Below are 22,277 nucleotides of genomic sequence, written 5' to 3'. Positions count from 1 at the left end.
CTATTGGATTGTTTGGCTTCCCTTACTAACGCTCAACTTGCGCGAATTACACCACAAGTAGGTATAGGTCTATCACCAGGGAGTCAGTCAAGAGAGAGTGAGTACATTGGTCCACTTGCACTGGTACACTGGTCCATGGCACTTAGTTCTCAGCTTTGTAGGTTTTTGGGGGAATGGAACAGTAGATATGCATATCTAAAGGGACCGCAAGGATGGTGTACTGGTTGGTTGTGTCCGACCCATTGTGGTGGGCCGGTCTGATTAAAAATGCCAGGGCCCTTTTTTTGTCCCACTCCAGCCCTGTCTAAATGTAAACTTTTATTTGTAAACTTGTCCCGCTTTTAGCACAAACCAGAAAAAGAAATTACATTCCCACAAGATATTTTTAGTCCCAGATTTAAGATACATGCATAAACAGTTAAATAAATAAAGTTATAAATCCATTATAAAACCTCACAGATTTGTTTCCCCATGGCCATGTGTTATAATTTAAGAGATTTTTTTCATAAAACGTTAGTAAAAAAATAAGCAATGAGGAACATGTGAATCCCCAAGACGTTCACGTCTAGCTGAATTCGCTGATGTCATTTTCTATCCACGGATGGGATGGTGTTAGAACAGCGCACAGCACACAGCACAGGGAGCGGAGCGCTGTGATAAGGCGAGACAGGTCGCAAGCGAACACAAACTGACGCTGAGCTCTATTGTATCTCTGTAGCGTCGCGTCACCTCCAGCGCTGCGCGTTGACTGTCTTCTGCACTAATCGCTGCGTTCCTTGCACCCCGGAGAAACCTCACCGCAGCTGTCGCCTTTACCTCTCCCAGACGCCCGGAGCAGGAACCATCACAGCACTTTTTGGCTCTCCTATAAGGTAAGCATTCCTACGAATAGCAGAGACCTAGAAAGTCATTATGGATTGACACGAAGAGGCGCAGAGGGCGATCTACCTGCAGCATTGCAATGCATTGATTCATAACGGGGAATGTGTTGTGCATGATTAATATGAGAATGCATGGATACTTTTCGATAACCGAACCTCCTACCCCGGTAAACCAGTTTTTAAATAACCATTCTCCCGTTTTACTTTATTCAAAAAGGCTGTTCGCAATAATAAGCGTCGCGTTGTAATTTCATTGTAGTGTTAAAAGCCGTAACGAGTTGAAAACAAAACAGGACAAAACTGAATTGTTGGAGTAGGCTACCCAAGACACTTCAGAAGTTAAGATTAGACAAACGTGACCAGGCTTTGTGAAACGAATGGGCATGAGCTGACAATGGCCCCAGGTCGACATGTCTCAGACAACTGCGTGTCTTATGTAGGTGTGTGATGTATTATAATGTGCCGACATGTCGGGATGCGCACGCACTGAAAAACGTATTGTCCGCACAGGTTCGTTCATGTAACGTGCATTTGTTGTATTTAGAGGTATAGATGTTCTGTAGCACTATTTTATTCCACATTTGCAGCTTTACAGTTCATATAAAAGAGCTGGATAGATCACGAATGTTAACCAACTAGGATGAAGCCACTTATGTAAATGCCAATAGAGCTGAATTTTGGGCACAATTTTCCTAAAGCCTATTCAGCCCACAATCTTGCACTCTCAAGGTCATAGTGTAAAATAATGAAATAAACGCAATATTTGTTATATAATTTGGCTGTCTGAATAAACTGGATGTGCTAAATCACTTGGCTGGCCAAATTCACATGTGACATAATCTGTCAGGGGTGGACATGAACACTTCTGTGATGAGTCGAGTCAGGGGGCTTAAAACGCCTTTTGATCTCAGGCTCAGTCTGCATAGTCATCATAACGCTTGTTAGTCAGTTCTTATATGACAAGAATGCCTAACATAACACAGAGTTTTCTTTGGTACAGACCCAACATGGTCCTGCGTGACATAAAATCAACCCCTTTTGTTTTTGAATGTACCGTGTGCTCTAAAGATCAGTATAATCCATCTGCATTACAGCAGTGTCGCGTGAAAAGGTAAAATCACTTTGAGAGATCGATTGAACCTGCACAGTAGTCACAAGGGACAGAGCTTTCTCTCTGGTCTCCTGTTGCAACAGAAATAGCACCGATGCAGGCTAAAAGGAAAATGGACTATTGCTTTTTAGGTAGACATGCTCTTTGGTTCCTTTTCTAGCCTGCAGTGACCAATGCGTTACTGCATTTTAATATTTCACACAGTGGTGGACCATATTGATCGCTTTTTAGCTATTAATAATTTTTGGCACCTACAATGATGCAACAAGTAGAAATATCTGCCCTTTTCATCTCTTTTGCATTGAAGCTTGGCAAAAATGATGAATGTTAAAATCTTAATACTGCAGCAAGGGAAACGTCCACAACCTGGAGGCAAAAAACATATTTAAAGAAAGCACTTATCAGTGTGTTCGTGATTTCTTTTGGCAATTCAGAGCGCTGCATGCCGGGCTTAGTATAAACACCGTTCTGAATTTGACCGATAACCAAATTGAATCTTTTCTCCTTGCCAGAAATACAGTAAATCCTTAAAAATGAGGGGACCTGTGAAACAACAGGTTTCCAATCCCATTCACCACTTATCAAATCGCTCGAACTTTCGATTTCGTGGCTTGACAGAAGTCACGTAAATCTTTGAATCTGGAGGGCACAGCTGGATAGGCCTTCCATTTAATGATCATGATCGCATAATTAGTTTGCTATCATAAATCAAACAGTTAAAGAGTGATTCAGCTATGTGGGTTTAAGATGTGTTATCAAGGATTCGAGTCAGTTTTGTGGGAGCTCTCAATGTTATCCTTCAATATTTTGGTTTCTTATTTTAAATCTGGTGTTTATTTTTAGCTGAATCTGCTTTGCTTCCTCTCATGGGTGGATCGCTCATAAAGCAAGGTATTCCCCAAAGACGGTGCAGTGCAGTCTGCAGTTCATGGAGCTGTTAGATTTCTTCCATTGAGGGATCACTGGCCTTGATCTTAGCGTTGTTTATGTTGTTGCATTGCATTACCTCACTAAATCATGACCTCTTTTTCACTGTACTGTAAAATGTTTGTTTTATGTTTTTCTGTGTGCATGACCTCACGATTGAGGGATTATACAATGCTCAAGCTCGCCAACCATTGCTGTGTGGGTTGAAAACCCCTCTTGTACCTTTAGAAGAGTCAACATGCCTTCCTTGGAAATAAGATGCAGTTGTGTGGGAAACTAAATTAGCACTCATTATCATCAGGTTTCTGCATCAATGCTCATCTGTCAGTCAAAGACTGAAAAGTAATTGTGATGAACTTTGAGGCATGACGTTCTAGCGTTTATCGGTACGGAGGGTGCTTTGAGCTCAATTCTATGAAATAAAATGTCCGGTTACTGAGCCATTCATCACTGCAGTTCATTGAACTCTTTTTTTTATAAGGTAGCAAAGATGTTACATTAGTATTGGCTTTTTCATTTTGTCTAAAAATGTAAATGTCACTCTTATACTTCGGTGACCTTTCGGTAATTATGTTAATGATGCGTTGTTTAATTAACCCATTTCTCTGACAGTGATGTACAGTGTGTGAAAGATGCTCTTATAACCGAATGTGAGCACGATCACTGCTCATCCGCAAAGGCACACACACGTTTGTAATAATACCCATAAGCTGAAATAGGATATTTTGTTTGGGGCTTCTCTCAGGCTTTGTTTTATTATTTATTGGCATAATTTTTATGCAGACTATTCTGGAAGCTGGAGGTGGTGTCTCATTTTCTCAGTGCTAATACTATGAAAGCCTTAATGTTAGTGCGAAACATAAGTAATATTCTTGGTTCATTGCTTTGTATTATGTATGTAGAATGCAAAACGGGAACATTTTCATTAGTAGTCTCATATTATTGGAGCCTGTTGTTTTTGTTACTGAATATGGCAAACCATTGATGTAATCGGCCACCTTGGAACTATATAATCCTCAATCACATTTATTACTACACACAAATGACTTGGTCTTTTTTTAGCCATCATTATTATTAATATGAATATTATTTTAACATGTAATAAAATGTTACAGTCAGTTTATGTAATAGGATGGTACTCTATGTACACTTATTTTAATCTCCAAACTGTGTTGCATATAAGGCTACCAGGCAGCATCATTGATTTGAAATGGGAGTTTAGTTGGTTTAGCTTTGGCACTTTACAGCATGCTACTAGTATTTAATGTAAGCACTGTTACTCTCGGTTGTTTATGGTTGGCTAGAAAATAAGATAAGAAAGATAAGTTAAGAAAAACAGTTTTGGGGCGTAGGGGGTTCTGGCTCATGGAGTGCCATCGTGGCCGTTATGGTGGAGCTGGGGGAGTCAGGGATGATGGCCACCGAGGCGCTGGGGTCTGGGATGGTGGTGATGCTGGCAGTGGGTGTGGAGGAGCTGGAGATAGTCAGGGCGACGGCTGCAAGGAGGTGCTTCCCGTTATCGGTCCTTAGAGTATTTTCCAGGGAGGTAGGACCGGCCACTGCAGTATGGGTATAGAAGCCCCCAAAAAAATGTATAAGGGGTAGTTCCACTGTGTCCATTCAACCACATGGCTCTGAAGGCTTGGGAGGATCTGAACACTTGGAAGGCTCGGACCCCTCTGAATGCTTGGAAGGCTCGGAAGGCTCGGAAGCCAACAATTGGAAGGTTCGGAAGACTCGGAAGGCTCAAAAGACTCGGAAGGCTCTGAAAAATTGGAAGGTTCGGAAGGCTCAAAAGATTTGGAAGGCTCTCGAAGGGGTCGAATCTGTATCGAGGCGCTTAGTGGCAAGCGTGCTGTTTAGATGGTTTAGACGTGCCGGTCCATGAGAGCTGCCGCGTCCATGCCATTTCATATGGTGGTGGGCCTTTGTGGAGGACCTTGCCGTGATATTGTGGTAAATTAGGGCGCACAACATACTTCCCGATGGGATCCGATGATGATGATCTCGCAGAAGCGAGAGCCACTCATTTCGAGGATGAGAATGATGAACTGAACCACAGGTCTGTCCCGGAATTCTGGGTATAGACACTGATGTGAGACATCATCCAATCCCATCAGAAGGCATGTATTTACAGAGCGATTATCTCAACTCACCTGATGGCAAATGTCCAAGAAGTCCTCCACATAACTCTCCAGAGGACAGCCGTCTTGGCACAGCTGGTAGGGATGTCCTCTGGAGAGTCCAAGCAAATATATTCCATATTTGGAGGTTGTATCTTGGCATGGGGACAGACGAGACTGTGACCTGTATAACCTGTATAACTTTCTTTCTTCTACAGAACACAAAAGAATGTTTGTAACCGAACAGCACTGGCACCTATTGACTTCTATAGTATGGACACAAAACCAATGCAAGAGAATGGGTGCCGGTTACCAACATTCTTCAAAATATCTTCTTTTGTGTTATGCGGAAAGATATGTCATAAAGGTTTGAAATGACAAGAGGGGGACCTGTAAATGATGACAGTTTTCATTTCTGGGTGAACAATCACTTCAAATGTGCTCATGCCGTCAGATTTCTATTGTATTATTATTTTGAGTGAGTCTCATTCATCATGTTTCATGTTTATGTTAATAAAATATATTTGTTCTGTTTGTGAAGGTTAAAAGTTTGTCTGGAGTAAAGCTCAACCGATACCATGCAACACCAAGGTCATGGGTTGGATGCACATACAACTCATGAAGTGTATACATATACATATACTGTATGTAATATGTTGCCTGGGAATCTTGTATTCCTTTTCTTCTCAAATGAGGAGTTTTATATCAAATGAGATCATAGCAAATCTGATTTCTGTGCCTTGCAGACACCATGGGGAAACAGAACAGCAAGCTGACCCCTGAGGTAATGGAAGACCTGGTGAAGAACACAGAGTTTAATGAACATGAACTGAAACAGTGGTACAAAGGCTTCCTGAAGGATTGCCCCAGTGGCCGACTTAACCTGGATGAGTTCCAACAGCTTTATGTTAAGGTAGGTCCCTTGTCACATTTCTCTACTTTTGTGTCAGCTTTTGTTGGTGTTGTTCCAGACTGGAGAGGTCACTGGGAATTGCATCAGATGCACCAAATGATTTACAAGCGGCTGGAAAAGCCCAGTGAGTCATTCATTTGGATTATCTGATGTATAACACCGAACTCAGTTCTGATCTCAGGGACTACACCAGCTGGATATTCATACGTCTGGCTTCTTTATGGCACGGCAGGCAGCATAAAGTAAAAAGTTGTCATGACTCAAAATGCTTCGGTGTCTCCGCTGTATCCTGAAACACGTAAATCTACACTTTTCTATTATGTAGCCTTATGTAGTTTCAGTTGGTGGCCATATTACCAACTTCAACGCTGTTTTTAGTCACTGGAATATCGAAGCTACCTTCTCAAATAGTGAGGTAGTGTAAAACATGAATAAAGCATCACAACAAGGCCAAATTCAGTTTCTTTAGCCTGAACCATGCAATTACAAAGGATCATTTCTGATAAAACAGGGTAAATATCCACAGTTCTCACAGCTCTTCTTTGAAACCATGGTGGGTTTTCAGGAAGGAATATTTATAAAAACTTTCTATTAAAACCGAGAGGAGATTTTATGGGGGAAATGGGGGACCTTGCATTAGCAGTGCACTAGGAGCTGAAGCGCTATGTGTGTGTGCTAACACTATACTTGTGGTATATTGATGCAGGCTTTTCTATCTAATTTTTTATTTATCATGGCATGAGTTTTCTTATATGTGCCGAAAATTAAGTAGTTTATTGTAATTCTTTCAAAATAAAGCTTTTTGGTTTTAGATTTAAAGAATTAATGATAAACCAATACAGTATATTGTACCTGCTTGGCCGATTAATAGAAAATTAATAAAACTGCAATTTCTGTTTCCAAATGTGACCCAGATCTGGACCCAGAAATTAACAAGCAAAGCTTAAGAGGCTTGTGGCATTGTCTTTCGCTTTGTTTTGTTAAAGCCACGTTGCTAAATTTAGCATCTTTTAAATGATTCATGATTGTTCAATAATAGGTTGCCAGACAGGGGATGAGATCGGTTCTATTGAGAAACTCACCTCTCCGTGAACTCACTCTGTGTTTTATCTGCAGTCATTTGATACAGTTTGTAATTTTCTTTGACTTTAGATTTTAGTATAACCATTGATAAGCAATATATTTAAGAGATTCTGGAAATATATAAATATATCCCTCTGTCTGATGGTGTTGAATGCTTTGCTGTGGTTTCAGATGTTGGTACTGTCACTGCAGCGATGAGGTGTTGTGTAATGGACTAAATCAATCATTTGTGTTATAGTATACAGTAATTGGCATTTAAAGGAGGTTGGTGGTAGATACAGCTATGGGGGATGTGGGTCTTAACTAGAATTACCTGTTTAAAACCAGTATCTCACCAGACAACTCTTTAATCTTGGGGTCCTATATAGAGCTGTGTGTATCGAACACCAGTTCAGATCTGATCTCACACCACATGAATGTAAAATGACAGGGCAGATCTGGTTTGGGGCCTTGGTTGTGGCGTGGTCGATAATTTGGCAAGACATCTTCAAGTCAAATCCTGCATGCAAAGAAGTCTAATTAAAGATTTTGATCCTGTTACTGCAATTTATATAGTTGATTCTAACACAAGAGGAGATAAAACTGTGCTTTTAAAGCCATTTCATGATGGCTTGAATTTATTATTCACAGTCACACACACGTGCACACACAGTCATACCTCACACACACACACAGAGTCATATGATACACACAAGAATACAGTCTACACAAACACCACTACAGTCAACTTTTACCATTCCAAATATTTCATGCGCTTTCGTTTTCCCTTACTGAGCACAGCAAACATGCTCAGTCAGTCTGGATCTGCCTGTTTCCTCAAGCACATCATTTGCTTCAGTTATTCTGGGCACAAAGAGACGTATAAAGCAAGGCAGGCATCTGGAAATAGTAGCTTTTGTTTATAACACAATGAAAAAATCTAGATTACATATAATGATAATTGTTTCCCTGTTTTACAGTTTTTTCAACTTACACGCATTTTCAAAACGTTGCCTCTTTTTTTCAAAATCCAAGAATTGCACACACAAAATGCCAAATGAAGCACTACATTAAAAATATCAGCAACACATTTCAAAAGCAAACATTTGTCTTCCGTTGCAAACACCTTTACCATAATGTTATATTTGTATATATCATACACACAGTTATTCAAAACCTAAAGCTCTCCTTTCATGAGCTCTACTGTACTGTAAGATTGAAACCCAATATTAAAATGACTGTATTTATTTGTCTTTTTTCTGTAAGCATTTGTGGTTTTGAATACAGTGAATACTGTACACAGTACGAAATATATATTTTTTCTGGAGGGACTCCCGATTTTGGCATCATTAAAGATAGGGGTGCGTGTTTTAAGAATTCTAACAGCATTATTGGCCAAAACCAAATTCACAATAGCTGTCTCGTGCCCTTCAGTGAACATGTGACCTCGCCCACATGAAACCTTCGCCTTTCCACAGTGTGTCATAAACAGTAACATAGTATACTATATTATACCGTATATGGTCAGGTTCTTACAGTCGGCTGTACTGTTGTACAGATTGATACCTCACCAGACTGTGACCAATGCAGTGCACTGTAGAGCATGCTGTTTTTATGCTGAAATAGAGCAGTATGTGTACATGTGTTCATAACAGTAGTCTGTTACATACCTGTTCTCATTTCTAAAGGTTCGAATTATACCTGTCTCTGTAAATCGACTCAAATTGCCAGTGGCAGGTATAATTCTCTCGTTGTTACGTAAACCATGGTTTATCACATGATCAATGCCTGTAGCCCCAAGAAGAGAGACCACTCTTCTTGTTCCTCGTCCTCCTCCTCTTCCTCCCCTTGCTCCCCTTCCAACTCCTCCTCCTCCTCTAATTCGAACTCCGCCTCTCTCTCCAACTTCCCTTACTCTGTCTTCATTGTTTGCATCCATTGTTCAAAACCTACGTATAACTTGCCACTTGGGCTATTTATAGGCCTCTTCTCAAGTCATGATTGGTTGGTGTTAAGCAAAGCACTGTGTGTTTGCACTGATGAATTAGTATGGCATTTTGATTGGTTGTGTTTGAAGAAGAAAATGAATATACTTCCTGTAAGACTTTTGTGTTACATAGAGAATTGTGTGTTGTGTTTTAGGAACTGAGTCAAAGGTTGAGAATTGGAGTATGGTCTTGCCAATTTGGTGTGTGGTTCTGGTGTTTGAGTGTCAAATTTCAGAAATTGGGTGACAAGTAAACATTTTGTGTGTAAGCAGTTAATAAAAAAATTTCATTTAATTCGATTAAAATTTTAAAATAATTTATGCAATTTAAGTTGTAGTTCACCCAGAAATATACATTTTGTCATCATTTACTCACCCAAGTTCTTCCACATCTGTTTCAATTTCTTTGTTCTTGTGAACACAGAGAAGATATTTGGATGAATGGTTGTAACCAAACAGTTCTTGGCCATAGAAGGAAAAATGACAACGGTAGTCAGAAGTGACCCAGAACTGTAAGCTTTCTACTTAAAAAATCCCTTTTTGTGTTCTACAGAACACAGAAATGTATAATTTTCCTACTATGGTAGTCCACGCAAACACCTCTGTCGTACATGTTGTGGTGATGTTTGAAATATGAACCGACTGACTGATTCCTGTTTTTTGCTTTAATAGACATCAGATTACATAACAGAGTGAAACCATCCATAAGAATCCATCTGAACCACAGGTTGTGTATGCGTGCAAATACAGTGTTTGACCACGGAAGGTGTCCCTGGATGTCTGGATGCTGTAATTAATGACTCACGTACTCTAGATTTATTGAAGTATCCATTTTGTTTAATGATAGCTTTGTGGAGAAGATGGAGGACCTCAGTGTCACACAAGGTTGTCTTTGTGAACGAGATAAATTGCTTCCTTGCGATCAATAAGTCGCCATCTTATTCCCTGTGCACAATTCCTGTAAGATGACCTATCAGAGATAATAAGTTGCTTTGTAATTGTTTAATTTTGTAATCTTTTCAGTGTCATTGTTATCACAGTGCCTTTTAATAACAAGACAGTAAAGTATTATAGTTGGCTGGGGGTGGGGTGGTTGTAACGTGAAAGGCCACGTCAAATTTGAACCCATGTGTCACCATGCACCATGACACCTACCGCTTTTACTCTTTGGCTGTTTTCAGAAAGATCCTTGTATTAGCTAAAATATATTGTTTATATTGATAAATAAAATTTTAATAAAACATTTGTGTAGGCCTACTTATGCACACATAGTTTGGCAACCACATTTTTGTTAATCTGTATTTTCTGTTGAAACAGAAATCATTTAGATTTAACGACAGCTTTAATAAAACAATAATCATCATATAAACTTTGCTAACAGCAAATATTTTGAAGTCATGCACTAAATGAACATTTGTTCAAAAGTAATATCGAGAATATTATTTTCTTACATCATTCTGTGGAAATTCTAGACACACATTTTTTATTGAAATAACTGTTCTCTTTGTCCGAGTGATGACCCCAACCTGCCTCGTGCCACATGTGATGTCCTGTGACACGTGGAAGGCTGGGTGGAAAAAGCTCTGATGCTTCTCTTGATTAGCTAATTTGTTTGCTACAGCAGCCTGGTGCTTCTCTTCCCAATGTCACCTCAAGGTCACCGATGTGCCTGTCTGTGATCTATGGTCAGCTGGGACTGGACTAGGGTCATGCAGTTACCATTATGAAGTAAACTATTCAATTATGATGTTAATTTCATATTCAATTTTTATATTTTTGTAGTTTATAATTTTAAGGTCCAGCACTTTGTGATGGGTGACACTCATTGTGTAAATGTAATGCTCATACACACTCTATAGAATTTTTTCAAAAACTCTAAAGCTTTACCTTTTACAGTTTAAATACAAATATTGTTTCTATTTGCATTTATTTGCAGAAACAGGTCAAAAGAAAAGAAAAGATGCTCTGTATTTTTCAGACCACATATACTGCAATACAACAAAACAATAGTATTTAGGAAAAGTTCAAAAACTTTTTTATCACAGTTTTCATGTGTTTTGTCATGCTGTCAGTCATTCACATTGCTTTTGGATGACTTTATGTCACTCCTGAGGTTTGGTTTTATTGAAATTCAAAAGACACTGGACTGGAATGGCCACAAGACATCTAGAAATACTGAATAAATGAAAATTTGGGATTGGGATTTTTTCTGTTATGTGGGGTTGTGGTTAAGCTCTCAAATTATCGCGGCCCCTGCATTATACAGTTCCAAGCTTTTAAGTCCTCAACTTTGATTTAAGGTCTTGATTGCATTGAAAGAAATGCAGTTCTCAGAAACATCAGCAAATATTGTGAAACTGGTATCGTCTGTAATTTTTGCTAGAAGTAAGTAAATTACATTTAGCCGCAGCGTAAACAGGTTTTGGCTTGTAAATCAATCTTTTTGTTTGTTCATGAAAATAAATGAGCATTTTGTTATTGCTATTCGGGGCAGCATCCGAATTGAATGTTCATGAATGGTTTTGGATGCTGTTTGTAGTAATGGAAGGGTAGAGCTAGCCGGGCTCATTTGTCCTCTGGGCACATTGCCCATTTAATTCAATCAGTTGTGCAGGGGGAGGCTGATTATCTATGACCCCCGTGTTGCAGAGAAGAAAGGGGAAGTCAACTGTGTTTGTGGTGTTAACCCACCTTCTTAGGCCATTACTTTAACTTAGACATTTTCCTTTTGAGACCTTATTATCTGCCCATTAAAATCCATTGAGCTTCAGAGATCTACAGTAAGAGCCATCTGTAGCTTACTTGATGTGCCGTGTTCTAAAATGGGAAGAATAGACTTGCTTTTGTATTAAGATGTAAAAGTTAAGATAAGTTTGTTATGGGCAGCTTTCTTTGGTGCTTTTTGCTTGAGGTTAAATTGTTTATTATAATCAGTTCTCATGAGATTTGCCTTTTACTGTACTTTAACGTTGATTTTTGAGCTGTCAAAGCAACGTGAATGTTAAGATATTTTGGTTTGTAAAAATTGTACATACAAGTATGTTACGTCAGAGCGGAAAATGTGATATAATAAGCACATATTTTTTAAGAAACAATTGTTGCATGCATCAAGCAAGCCACATTCTCATTGCAATGAAGAAAACTTGATCATACTGCTGGGTTAATCTGTATCTTGACCCCGCATGACACTGCAAGAGCCGTGCCTATACTGAAGTACACGAAGTAATCGAGACTTTTGAGAACCGAGATGACAACTTTATTGACTGAGAAGAGTGTCTTTAAAACATCTACTTAAAACATGAGTTCATTTGATAAGTTGTGTAATGCGTCCCTAGACAGATGAGTACGGTTGTGCATTATGTCGCAGAAATTGCACATTAGACATTTATTGCCATAATGTGTCAATGCTACTCAATCATAAGGCTAATTAGACGATTCGTTTAGTGATTTGCATTCGATATGTACCGTTCATTTGAAAGAGCTTAAATTTGCCCGGCAGCTGAGTTATGACAAAACTTAGAATAAGAGAATGCACATAGAGGACTAAAGGGCATCTGATTAACTAGAATTAAAATCACTACATTTCTGATAATAAAGAACATTTTATCAGGCTGGTAAGAGCCTTTATTTGAAGCACAGCTGTTTAAAGATGCAATCTATTTGAGTGTAATGTGTAGAGACAACTATATACAAGCCATAGAAGGTTTCTTGAAAAGACATTCGCTCTTATAAAGTGCTAGAAAGGTTTTGCACTATGACTTAGAAGCACCATTAACCATTGAAAGGTTATTGAAATGTTCTTATAAGAACATTCTCTCTTTCTTTTTTATAATCTGAAGAACATCACACAAATTTTTGTAAAACAGAAAGGTTCTTGGTATTTTAAAAGTTCACCATTTAGCTCAAAACAACCACTTTTTTAAAAAGTGTTGTGGCCTTACATGTTAAATTTGATATTTTTTATCTAGATATTTCTTTATTTGATTAATTCTCCATGTAAGCTGATTGTATCAAACTTCGAATCGTTCATTATTTTTCAGTTCCGCTAGATAGCATCATTGGCACAGAAAGTACGTGCTACACCTTTTAGCAGCCATAGACGGTTCCATTAAAGATGTAGCATCAGCTCAAATTGATAAAATAGACAAAGCTTATTGATTACAAACCCTTTGTCAGCGTCTTTAAAATGGAACGTAAGTGTTTGATGGTGTTGAGCACAATGCAGCACAGAGTGGTGTGTGTGTATGTGTCTGTTTAGTTGGGTGTGTGTTCAAGAAATGGCAGTTTTCCAGCAATGGCATTACAATCCACCCTGTGTTTATTATCAGTGCTGAGGTCCGTTATGCTGTACAAGGCAGTACATTTTAACAGCACACCAAGTCTACAAGGGCTGTCTCTGTTTGCTCATGCAATTTAAGTGTATACAGTATCATAGGGGTAATTTGCATACTTTTTGGAAGAACTTTAGACATGCTTGCGGAAGGTGTGTATTGTTCAGGGGCCAATTGACTTCTAAAACGCATGGAAAACGTAGGATGTGTTATCGCTAGAGGACCTCTTGAGATCAGGGGTTCAGGTTTACTCTGTTAAACTAGTCACTCAGCATTTTCACCGTCAACAACTTTGTTTTGGGCAAATTATTTTAAGTTAACAATGGCACGCTGTGAGGTCACGCTTCGAAAAACATTCCCAAAATAAAAAACTAAAAGGTTCCCATATGCAACTCCTTTCTATATCAACTTCCTAAAGTGTGTCATTACGTGAAAAAATTCTGTGTGCGGCATATCCACGCACGCACTCACTCACAACTCTTTCAATCGGATGACACCACCAGCCTCCAGCATCAAGTGAAATGAATCCATCTTTTACACCACGGACAATAAATAACTTTGTAAACTGTATAGACTGAACTATGTAACGCAGACAGATGAGTTTTAAACTGCTGATTATTCATTCAGAGCTTCACATTGTCAGATTTTCCTACCGCAGGGCAACATTTTATATAATCTAAACCACATCAACAAAATAAACAGGTAGGATGATTTTACAATGCAAAATACCCTGTCAGATAGTCCTACCAGCTAAAAATATACACATAAAATACATTCTCAGCGTAAATACTCTGTCAGTTTATCAAACCAGCATAAAATAAATATGCAGGATTCATTTACAGCGCAATACCCTATCAGATTGTACTACCAGTATTAAATACATGTGTACAATGATTTAACAACGAAAATACACTATCAGATTCCTGTAGCAGTATTAAAATAAACAGGTAGGATGGTTTTATAGCGCAAAACAAATGACGTAACATTGATGTGAGCATGCCTGGTAAGATAATCTGACGGGTAAACTGACATTTAGGACACCTGTACTGGGACACCAGCTGGCTACAGCCATGTAGCCTATGGACGTACCGGCCACTATTTATGATAAATATTGTATGTCCATCAGCTATATGGCCGTAGTCATGAGAGCTATATCATCTCCGTCCCCACCACTTTTCAAAACAAAGTTATGCCACTGTACAGTATGTGTATGACAGCTATATTGATGACTTGATAGCCTATTAGCCACATTCATTTTATTTCTTTAGTCAGTCTTTGGAATCTTAAACAGCTTTTCCACCATTTAGCCGAATCGTTCTCGTTTCTTAATCGTTCCGCTACATGCCGATCAATGCAAGTCGGTAGGTATATGGTTCCATTTTGCTCCGCAGGGCTTATAACGGACACAAACGCGCCACATGCTGCCTCGATAACACAAGGGACTGAGCGTTAACTCTTTTGGCGCGTTCATTAGCACGGTTCAGACTACCGGTAGACAACCCGAGATTTCCGAGAACAGCTTGTAATCGTGCCGTATTTAACCGTTATCACGTTTCAGACTGTGTGTTTAGAACGGTTCAGCACGATGGTGTAAAAGCGCTCTTAGAAAACACATCACAAAGTTTAATTTGAAGAAAACATAAGGTCCATTACATCAATCATTATAAGTTGTTCCAAATCTGTATATATTTATTTATTGGCTAAACCGTCCCTTTAAGAGCAACCCATGAAAACTACTGTGAACCTTTACAAAGATAACTTATTGCAAAGATGATCCATTCAGGTGTTTTCGCAGACTCTAAAGGTCCTTGTGTTGTGAAATCTATGACTTTGGCATTGTTAAATGACCTGCATTAAGAGCAGTTTGGGAGGTGTAGACTGGTGCAGAGAGGGCAGTGGTTTAGCACAGGGAGTGGCATCAGGCACAAGCTTTTAGGACTTTCTTCGCAGCTGGATTCTTCCTGCAGGGCTTTTGGCTGATCCTGCAGTTTGCCTCTTACTCTCCATGCACATTATTTTAATTTAACAGATGTGTTAGGTCAGGCCTTGTCATGTTCTGTATTTCACTTCTTGTGCACTTACAAAGTGAAATACCTTCCTTAGGGAGGCAATGGTTTTAGATCTGCCCTCTCTGGGGCTCAAATCTGTCATCTTTCAGTTAACAGCCCACTTCTTTAACCACTACGATACGTCCTTCTTCTCATTCATTTATGTTCTCTGTTTTAATCAGTTTAAATATAACTATGTTTATATTTTTTGAGTATTTAATTAATAGCACAAATAGTTTAATGGTAGTGAACACAAAAGACTGTTTCTTTTAAATAAGGCGATTTAGTGTTCCAAATTGTGCCCTTATCAAAAAACAACTGATCCTCAAATCTGGATCAGGTTGCTTTTCTGTGACAGGTCTCAGTACACAAACATCAGTTTCTAACTTCAGATGTGCTTTGATATTTTTTCAAAAACTGAAATGCAAATTATGAATGTGACGTGAAAAGATAGAATATCTCACAGCCTTGGCCCTGCCATTTAAAAAATGCAAAATCATAACCTACCAGATTTTCACGGAAGAACTTGCAGAAGGGGGCACACAGCAGCAGTCCCCCGGTCAAGTCTTCATGACTTGCACTTTGTTTGTTTTTCCTTCTGTCCTCTACTTTTGTAAAGGGCAAGGCCATAAGGAGCAGAAGGCAGCCCCATGAGAGAATCATTTTGCATGTGTGCTGGGTACATCACAGTGTGCATTACTTCCTGTCTCAGCTATCTCTTCCTCTTGTGCCAGTCTGGCAGGGGCTTACGCAGTGCTATCCCAGAAGACTGGATTCTTGGAGGAGTTTTACAGAACTGTATGCAAACTCTTGGATTATGTGTATGTGTGATGCATTTGCACTAGGTGGCGCTGCGTTCAATCTTTTGATTTTTTTGTGTTGAGATGTTTTAAAAAAAATTGTTGAGACATACATGTGCTGCTTTGATTCTGATGACACCATAGGATGTTTTCAATCCCATCAGCCTCAGCTGGTAGGTTTGTGAGCAGGTGCCGTACTGCAGTTGTTGTCCCTGGTTTAACCTCCATGCTTTGTGTTTTGGTTCTAAGGATGTTTAAAAAATTTTGGCATTTTTGCTTATTGGGGAACCTAAATGGGTAGTTCACCCAAAATGAAAGTTCTGTCACCCTCTTGTCGGAAACTTAAATCAATTTAAACTATTTGTAGCAATCGTAACACATGCACGCATAAAACATTTAATTGAATTTCTCATCGATTCATACGTGCTTAGAAATAATAATGAACTTCGTAATGCATTAGACCTCAGTGAATATTTGGTCATTTAGGACCCAAGCAACTCTCATAATAAGGAATTCTGATACATTCTATCGGTTTTTCGTTGTGCTTGTAGAGCCTCTGCGGTTTGAAATCACTTGATCTCCTCCTGTTGGTCAATAAATTGGAATTCAGTTGTGTTTTGGGTACAGTAGAAGATAAATAGTGCTTTGGCTGAGACTGCATTGGGAATGAGTGAATGTAATTTTTGCCCTTAGCTGCTGTGAGGCTAACGGTATTAGAAGAGAAATGATGCCCGCCTTCAAAGAGGAGCTCTGTGTTGCTGCTGTAGTGGCTGATGCGCACAAATTGACTACGAAACTCACGTCCGCATTGCAGCCTTCTGCAATGAGGGAGGCACTGCACAGGGCGTTGATGGTCTTACTTAACACTCGTTCACGCTCACCCAATACTAATATACCCTTCACATTTAATCTGTAATGTGCCTTATACAACACCAATATAACATTTTAATAGGAAGAAATGTAAGTATTCCTGTGTTACTATGATCTCTAACTTTCAAAATAGAACATGCTTTATTTATATGTAAGTATATATAAAATGCTCAAACATATGCTTCTTTATTATACTTCATTATAACTTGATTATTTAGATATTTGGGAGATATCTTTTTTCTCATTATTTCAAACCTGAAAATGTTTTTGAGTGACATGTCATTTCCTGAAGTATAATGTCATTGAAGAAACAGCTTTTGTTTACTTAGAGAATTTTTTTTTAATTTGTTTAATATGAGGGAATGTTACTAAGCACAAGAATATAAAACCAACAGAAATGATTGAATAATTGTATTGTTTTACTTCTTTTTCAGTTTTTCCCTTATGGTGATGCCTCAAAGTTTGCTCAGCACGCTTTCAGGACCTTTGACAAGAATGGAGACGGCACCATTGACTTCAGAGAGTTCATCTGCGCTCTGTCCATCACATCACGAGGCAGCTTTGAACAGAAACTCAACTGGGCCTTTAACATGTATGACCTGGATGGAGATGGAAAAATCACACGGGTTGAAATGCTTGAGATCATTGAGGTACTTGAATTCTTTTAATTAATATTGATCAAAGTCAGAATAGGTTTCTATAAACCAGTAAAGATTGTTTAGCCTAAAAATGATGAGAAATGCCTGGACCTCACTTCATAAATCAAGAATACTTGCCAGACAAATAAAAAAAACAGGTAGTGGTCTGGCTTTTGTTGAAACTAGTAACTTTGTATTAGCACCTATTGTACTATTGCTCTTTGTATGACATATTGCTTATTGCTCACTGAACTCTTTGTAAGTCGCTTTGGATAAAAGCGTCTACTAAATGACTAAATGTAAATGTAAATGTAAAATATAAATAATTATAAAATAATGCAGATAATGAGTAAAAGTATAACACTACAGCTCTGAGTTTAAAGTTATTTTAATTCCAAACATTTGCTTCTATCTAAAGGCAATTTACAAGATGGTGGGGACTGTTATAATGATGAAGATGAACGAGGACGGCCTAACGCCCGAGCAGCGAGTCGACAGAATCTTCAGTAAGATGGATAAGAACAACGACGACCAGATCTCATTGGATGAGTTCAAAGAAGCGGCCAAAAGCGACCCTTCCATTGTATTACTGCTGCAGTGTGACCTGCAAAAATAAACGTCTCTGAAAAGAGCCAGGGACTGCACAAATGATTAATGTTCCATTCAGTTTGCAGCTATTTCCACCGAAAAAAAAATGCTTGGACTACCTTTCAATGAATCCGCTTCCTGTGTTTTAAACACTCGTGTGCATGAGAATGTTCTTTGCTTACAGATTCCACATATGCACCCACACAAACCCCTTCACGCACGCAGACACATGCACACACTGTCATGCATACATTGTAAAAAACATACAGTACACAAATGCAGATCATGCCATGCACAAATAGAATTATATGAATATTAATATACACTATATTGAGTCAGAATTAACTGCCAAAATGTGAAGATTGTGCAAAGCACCTTCTATACAGTTGAATCCACTGGAGCTTTGCGCATCATTGATGTGCTGTATTAAATGATGCTATACTATTTATTGTTAAAGTTTACTGATGCTAGCTATGTGTATCATATACTGCGTTATGTCAACCAAACTGATTCTTATGGTAATTGTAACTGGTCTGGATTTACCCACTCATCTGGATGAATAAAAAGATAAGCTTGCGTCCATTGAAATTTCCCTACAGATGTGCTTGTACCGTTGGTGAATATAAATGTAGTTTATTTGCATGACATTGGGTTTGCCTTAGGAGTACTTCCCTCGTGTCCATCTTGCTTAAAGAATGATCAAAAGCCTTATTTTAAAAAAAGCTATTAAAATTTGATGTGCAATAGATTGAAAATAAGTTTTGGAAAGATCTTCAAATATGGCGATGTCATACTGGACATCAATTTGTGATTCATTGCTGGCTTTGTGCAGTATTCTCTCTGTCAGCATGTACTACACATGAGGGGGATTAAATATGGCCTGAAATCTGTGAGATCGATATGACTAAAACACTGTTCTAGTGATTTTTAAACATTACATCAGTAATAAAAAATATTATCATATTAAACCAAGAAGCCGTGAAGGCATTTTAGAATGGAAAATCAATCACATATCAATTTGCATATACCTGTATACGTGGGGCCAAAGTGAAAGATAATTTACAGAATTTTCTTTGAGGGATGTGTCATGAAGTTTAAAGTGGAATATAATAATGGTTAAAATAAGGATCCTGCCTAAACATGTATCTATTTGAACTACTGACTCATTCAAGACACCTAAAACTTTCAAAATTGTATTTGTTCATATGTTTACATGCTGCTAGGGTTTTAAATTGTAGGGCTCAGACCTGGGTATCAATAAATAAGTCAAGATATTTGCACCGACTGCACATTTTAAGAACCCAAACCTACTTGAAATTACATTCTGCCTGTGTTAAATTCCAAATAGTGTAATGTAAACCTTAGGCACCACACCAAATTCACGCAATGCCAACCTTTTCCAAATTAAAAGTTATTTTGTACATGTAGCATGTGTTGTGCCTCTGATGCCATGGCTGCACTATTCATTGTGTTGTGGTTTAAACTAATAAAAGAGTAAATGGGATGATATTTTTAATGTCAGAGTTTTATTTAAAACTTAACGTTTGAACAGTTTTCAATATTTAAAAAAGTGTATCTTAAATTTACAACGTGGTTAATATGGGTTAAAGACTTCTATTAAAAACTGTATTGGAAGATGTTTACATTTTAAGCTTTAAAATATGTAGGTTCACTATAGCATATTTAATAAGCCTGTTTTTAAACTTTATATTATCATACAAATGTATATGAGTAAATGTTTTTTAAGACAACGAATACCAAAGAAATCATATAATCTACACCTTTATAAGGTAAGTAATTTGATAAAAGATAACTAATTTAAGTATGTAATTATTTAAGTGTTTATATATTTAAATATATTTAATGGAACGATAATATATTGCAATTAAGGTGTGATATTCTATAATTTTGTTATGATCTGCCATTCATTTCAATGGCATTCACACATGTCATGGCATAAGATGGTCGTTAGGTGGCAGTACAGCTATATATACAATAAAACTAGAATACAAAATTGTTCAACTCGGCATATTCTAGTTTTATTTACTGGTGTCGCTCGATTTGATTTAAAGAAAACAATGAGCTGTGATTATTAATTGTTTTTATGTAATAAACATGATTAGGATCGCTGCTCGTTCAATGCTTCGCTCCCAACGGAACTGACGTCGCTTATCCAGAAGTACGTCATCAAGCTGCGCTGTCCAGCGTTCGGAAGCGCGTAGCTGCTTCTGTGCTAGCTATTCTCTACTACGGCGTGTGTATTATTAAAGTTTCTTCGCATAGTTTGAGTTTTCACTTTAAAAGATCCAGCCATGGCGATGCAAGCAGCGAAACGAGCGAATGTAAGTCCAGCTTTGGTTCTAGATGTGTAAACAGAGTTACAGTTCCTCGTTTTCAAAACATTAGCCCGTATTGACGATTGATGTTCATCCTTGTTGCTCATGTGAGGATGTTCCGTTTTCCCCTAAGACACAAAAAATAACGATAATGATTACAAAGGATATGTTTAAATTGCATTCGCCTGGATTTGTACTTTCAAATGCCACTGGGATCGTGGAATGGTGGATCTTTTGTGAGATAAATGTGGCCGGAACATTAACCAACACTTCAGTGGGAATTGACGATCTTTGTTTCTCACATTTATTAAGTAGATTTAAGAGTATTTTTATCGAGAATTCACATTGGGGGACCTAAATGGTCAGAATGTTGGATCCGTGATATGCATTTAATTTGTATAAATCTACAGCATTACACGTATGTCTATACTAATTATTACCACGTTGGTCTTTTTTCAGATTCGTTTACCTCCAGAGGTAAACAGGATATTGTACATACGTAATCTCCCATACAAGATCACTGGAGAGGAGATGTATGACATATTTGGGAAGTATGGGCCAATTCGTCAAATCAGAGTGTGAGTATTTTTATTACTAGTGTTTAAAGTTAATCTGTTTGTTAGTTGCACACTGCTTGTTGCTTTTATGTGTATAAATGAGCTTATCACACATTACATGTTTCATAATTTAATTATAAATATGTTTTTATCCTCCCAGTGGGAACACACCAGAAACCAGAGGAACTGCATACGTTATATATGAGGACATCTTTGATGCAAAAAATGCCTGCGACCATCTATCTGGGTTCAACGTCTGCAACAGATACTTAGTTGTATTGTATTATAACCCAAACAGGGTGAGTTGGTTTGAATTGCCCTTGTGTCCATATTTACATGTGATTTCTATATAAAATGTTGTACCTAGTAAGTTTTTGTTAGTTTGTTGAGATGTGAAAAGCAACGACAGCTAATGTCTATCAATGTTATTTATGCATGTTTATCCCTTCTTTCAAGGCTTTCCAAAAAATGGACACAAAGAAAAAGGAGGAACAGCTCAAACTTCTCAAAGAGAAATACGGCATAAACACAGACCCAGCAAAATAGTCAACAAGGCTACTATCTGTTATTCTGTTGTACTGTCTTTCACCAGTCTCCTGTTCACTTGTCCCCATTAAGTAATAATTGATTTAAAACGCAAATAGATTATCTCCTCATTCTTTGGACTGGAGTTTTGTTATATATTGACTTATGTTTTTCCTCAGTGAGTTTCTTTTAAATATCACATAAGTGATATATGCCATTTGATGTATTAAATCTAGTTTTCTTTTTAAAATAACTGCTTGGTGTCTTTGTTCATTTTTGGAAACTAGTGTTTTAGACATTTAAAATTAAGTCTATTAATAAATGACTGAACTGGCGAGCACACTGGACTTATATAAAGTGTGTATAAAACTACAGTGGATGTTTTCAGATATGCCATTATTTTTAATAGTTTTGTACAATTCAAATTTCCTTATCTTAACCGATAAAATAATTTATAATGCCGAGTATGATCATTATCTGAACCGATTTTACGGTATCAATCACAATAAGGTTCTCTGTATTTCGTGTTAGATTGTACGCTTTCACAAACGACAAATGCGTCCATTTTAATGAAGGTCCG

The 22,277-nt window shown here is 37.9% G+C and overlaps 2 protein-coding genes across 2 annotated transcripts; both read left to right on the top strand.

Moving 5' to 3' along the window:
* Positions 1-515: 515 nt before the first annotated feature.
* On the top strand, positions 516-19,793 carry vsnl1a (visinin-like 1a). The gene is made up of 4 exons (XM_079475649.1): positions 516-872; positions 5,789-5,955; positions 17,488-17,703; positions 18,110-19,793. The coding sequence occupies exons 2-4, from the start codon at positions 5,794-5,796 to the stop codon at positions 18,305-18,307; spliced, it is 576 nt and encodes a 191-aa protein (XP_079331775.1). The 5' UTR covers positions 516-872; positions 5,789-5,793; the 3' UTR covers positions 18,308-19,793.
* Positions 19,794-20,267: 474 nt separating this feature from the next.
* Positions 20,268-22,091, top strand: sf3b6 (splicing factor 3b, subunit 6). The gene is made up of 4 exons (XM_079473985.1): positions 20,268-20,621; positions 21,075-21,193; positions 21,333-21,471; positions 21,629-22,091. The coding sequence occupies exons 1-4, from the start codon at positions 20,592-20,594 to the stop codon at positions 21,716-21,718; spliced, it is 378 nt and encodes a 125-aa protein (XP_079330111.1). The 5' UTR covers positions 20,268-20,591; the 3' UTR covers positions 21,719-22,091.
* Positions 22,092-22,277: the final 186 nt, after the last annotated feature.

This window comes from Barbatula barbatula, assembly GCF_947034865.1.
Source record: "Barbatula barbatula genome assembly, chromosome: 15".
Lineage (NCBI taxonomy): Eukaryota > Metazoa > Chordata > Actinopteri > Cypriniformes > Nemacheilidae > Barbatula > Barbatula barbatula.
This window is presented reverse-complemented; position numbering and strand designations above follow the sequence as displayed.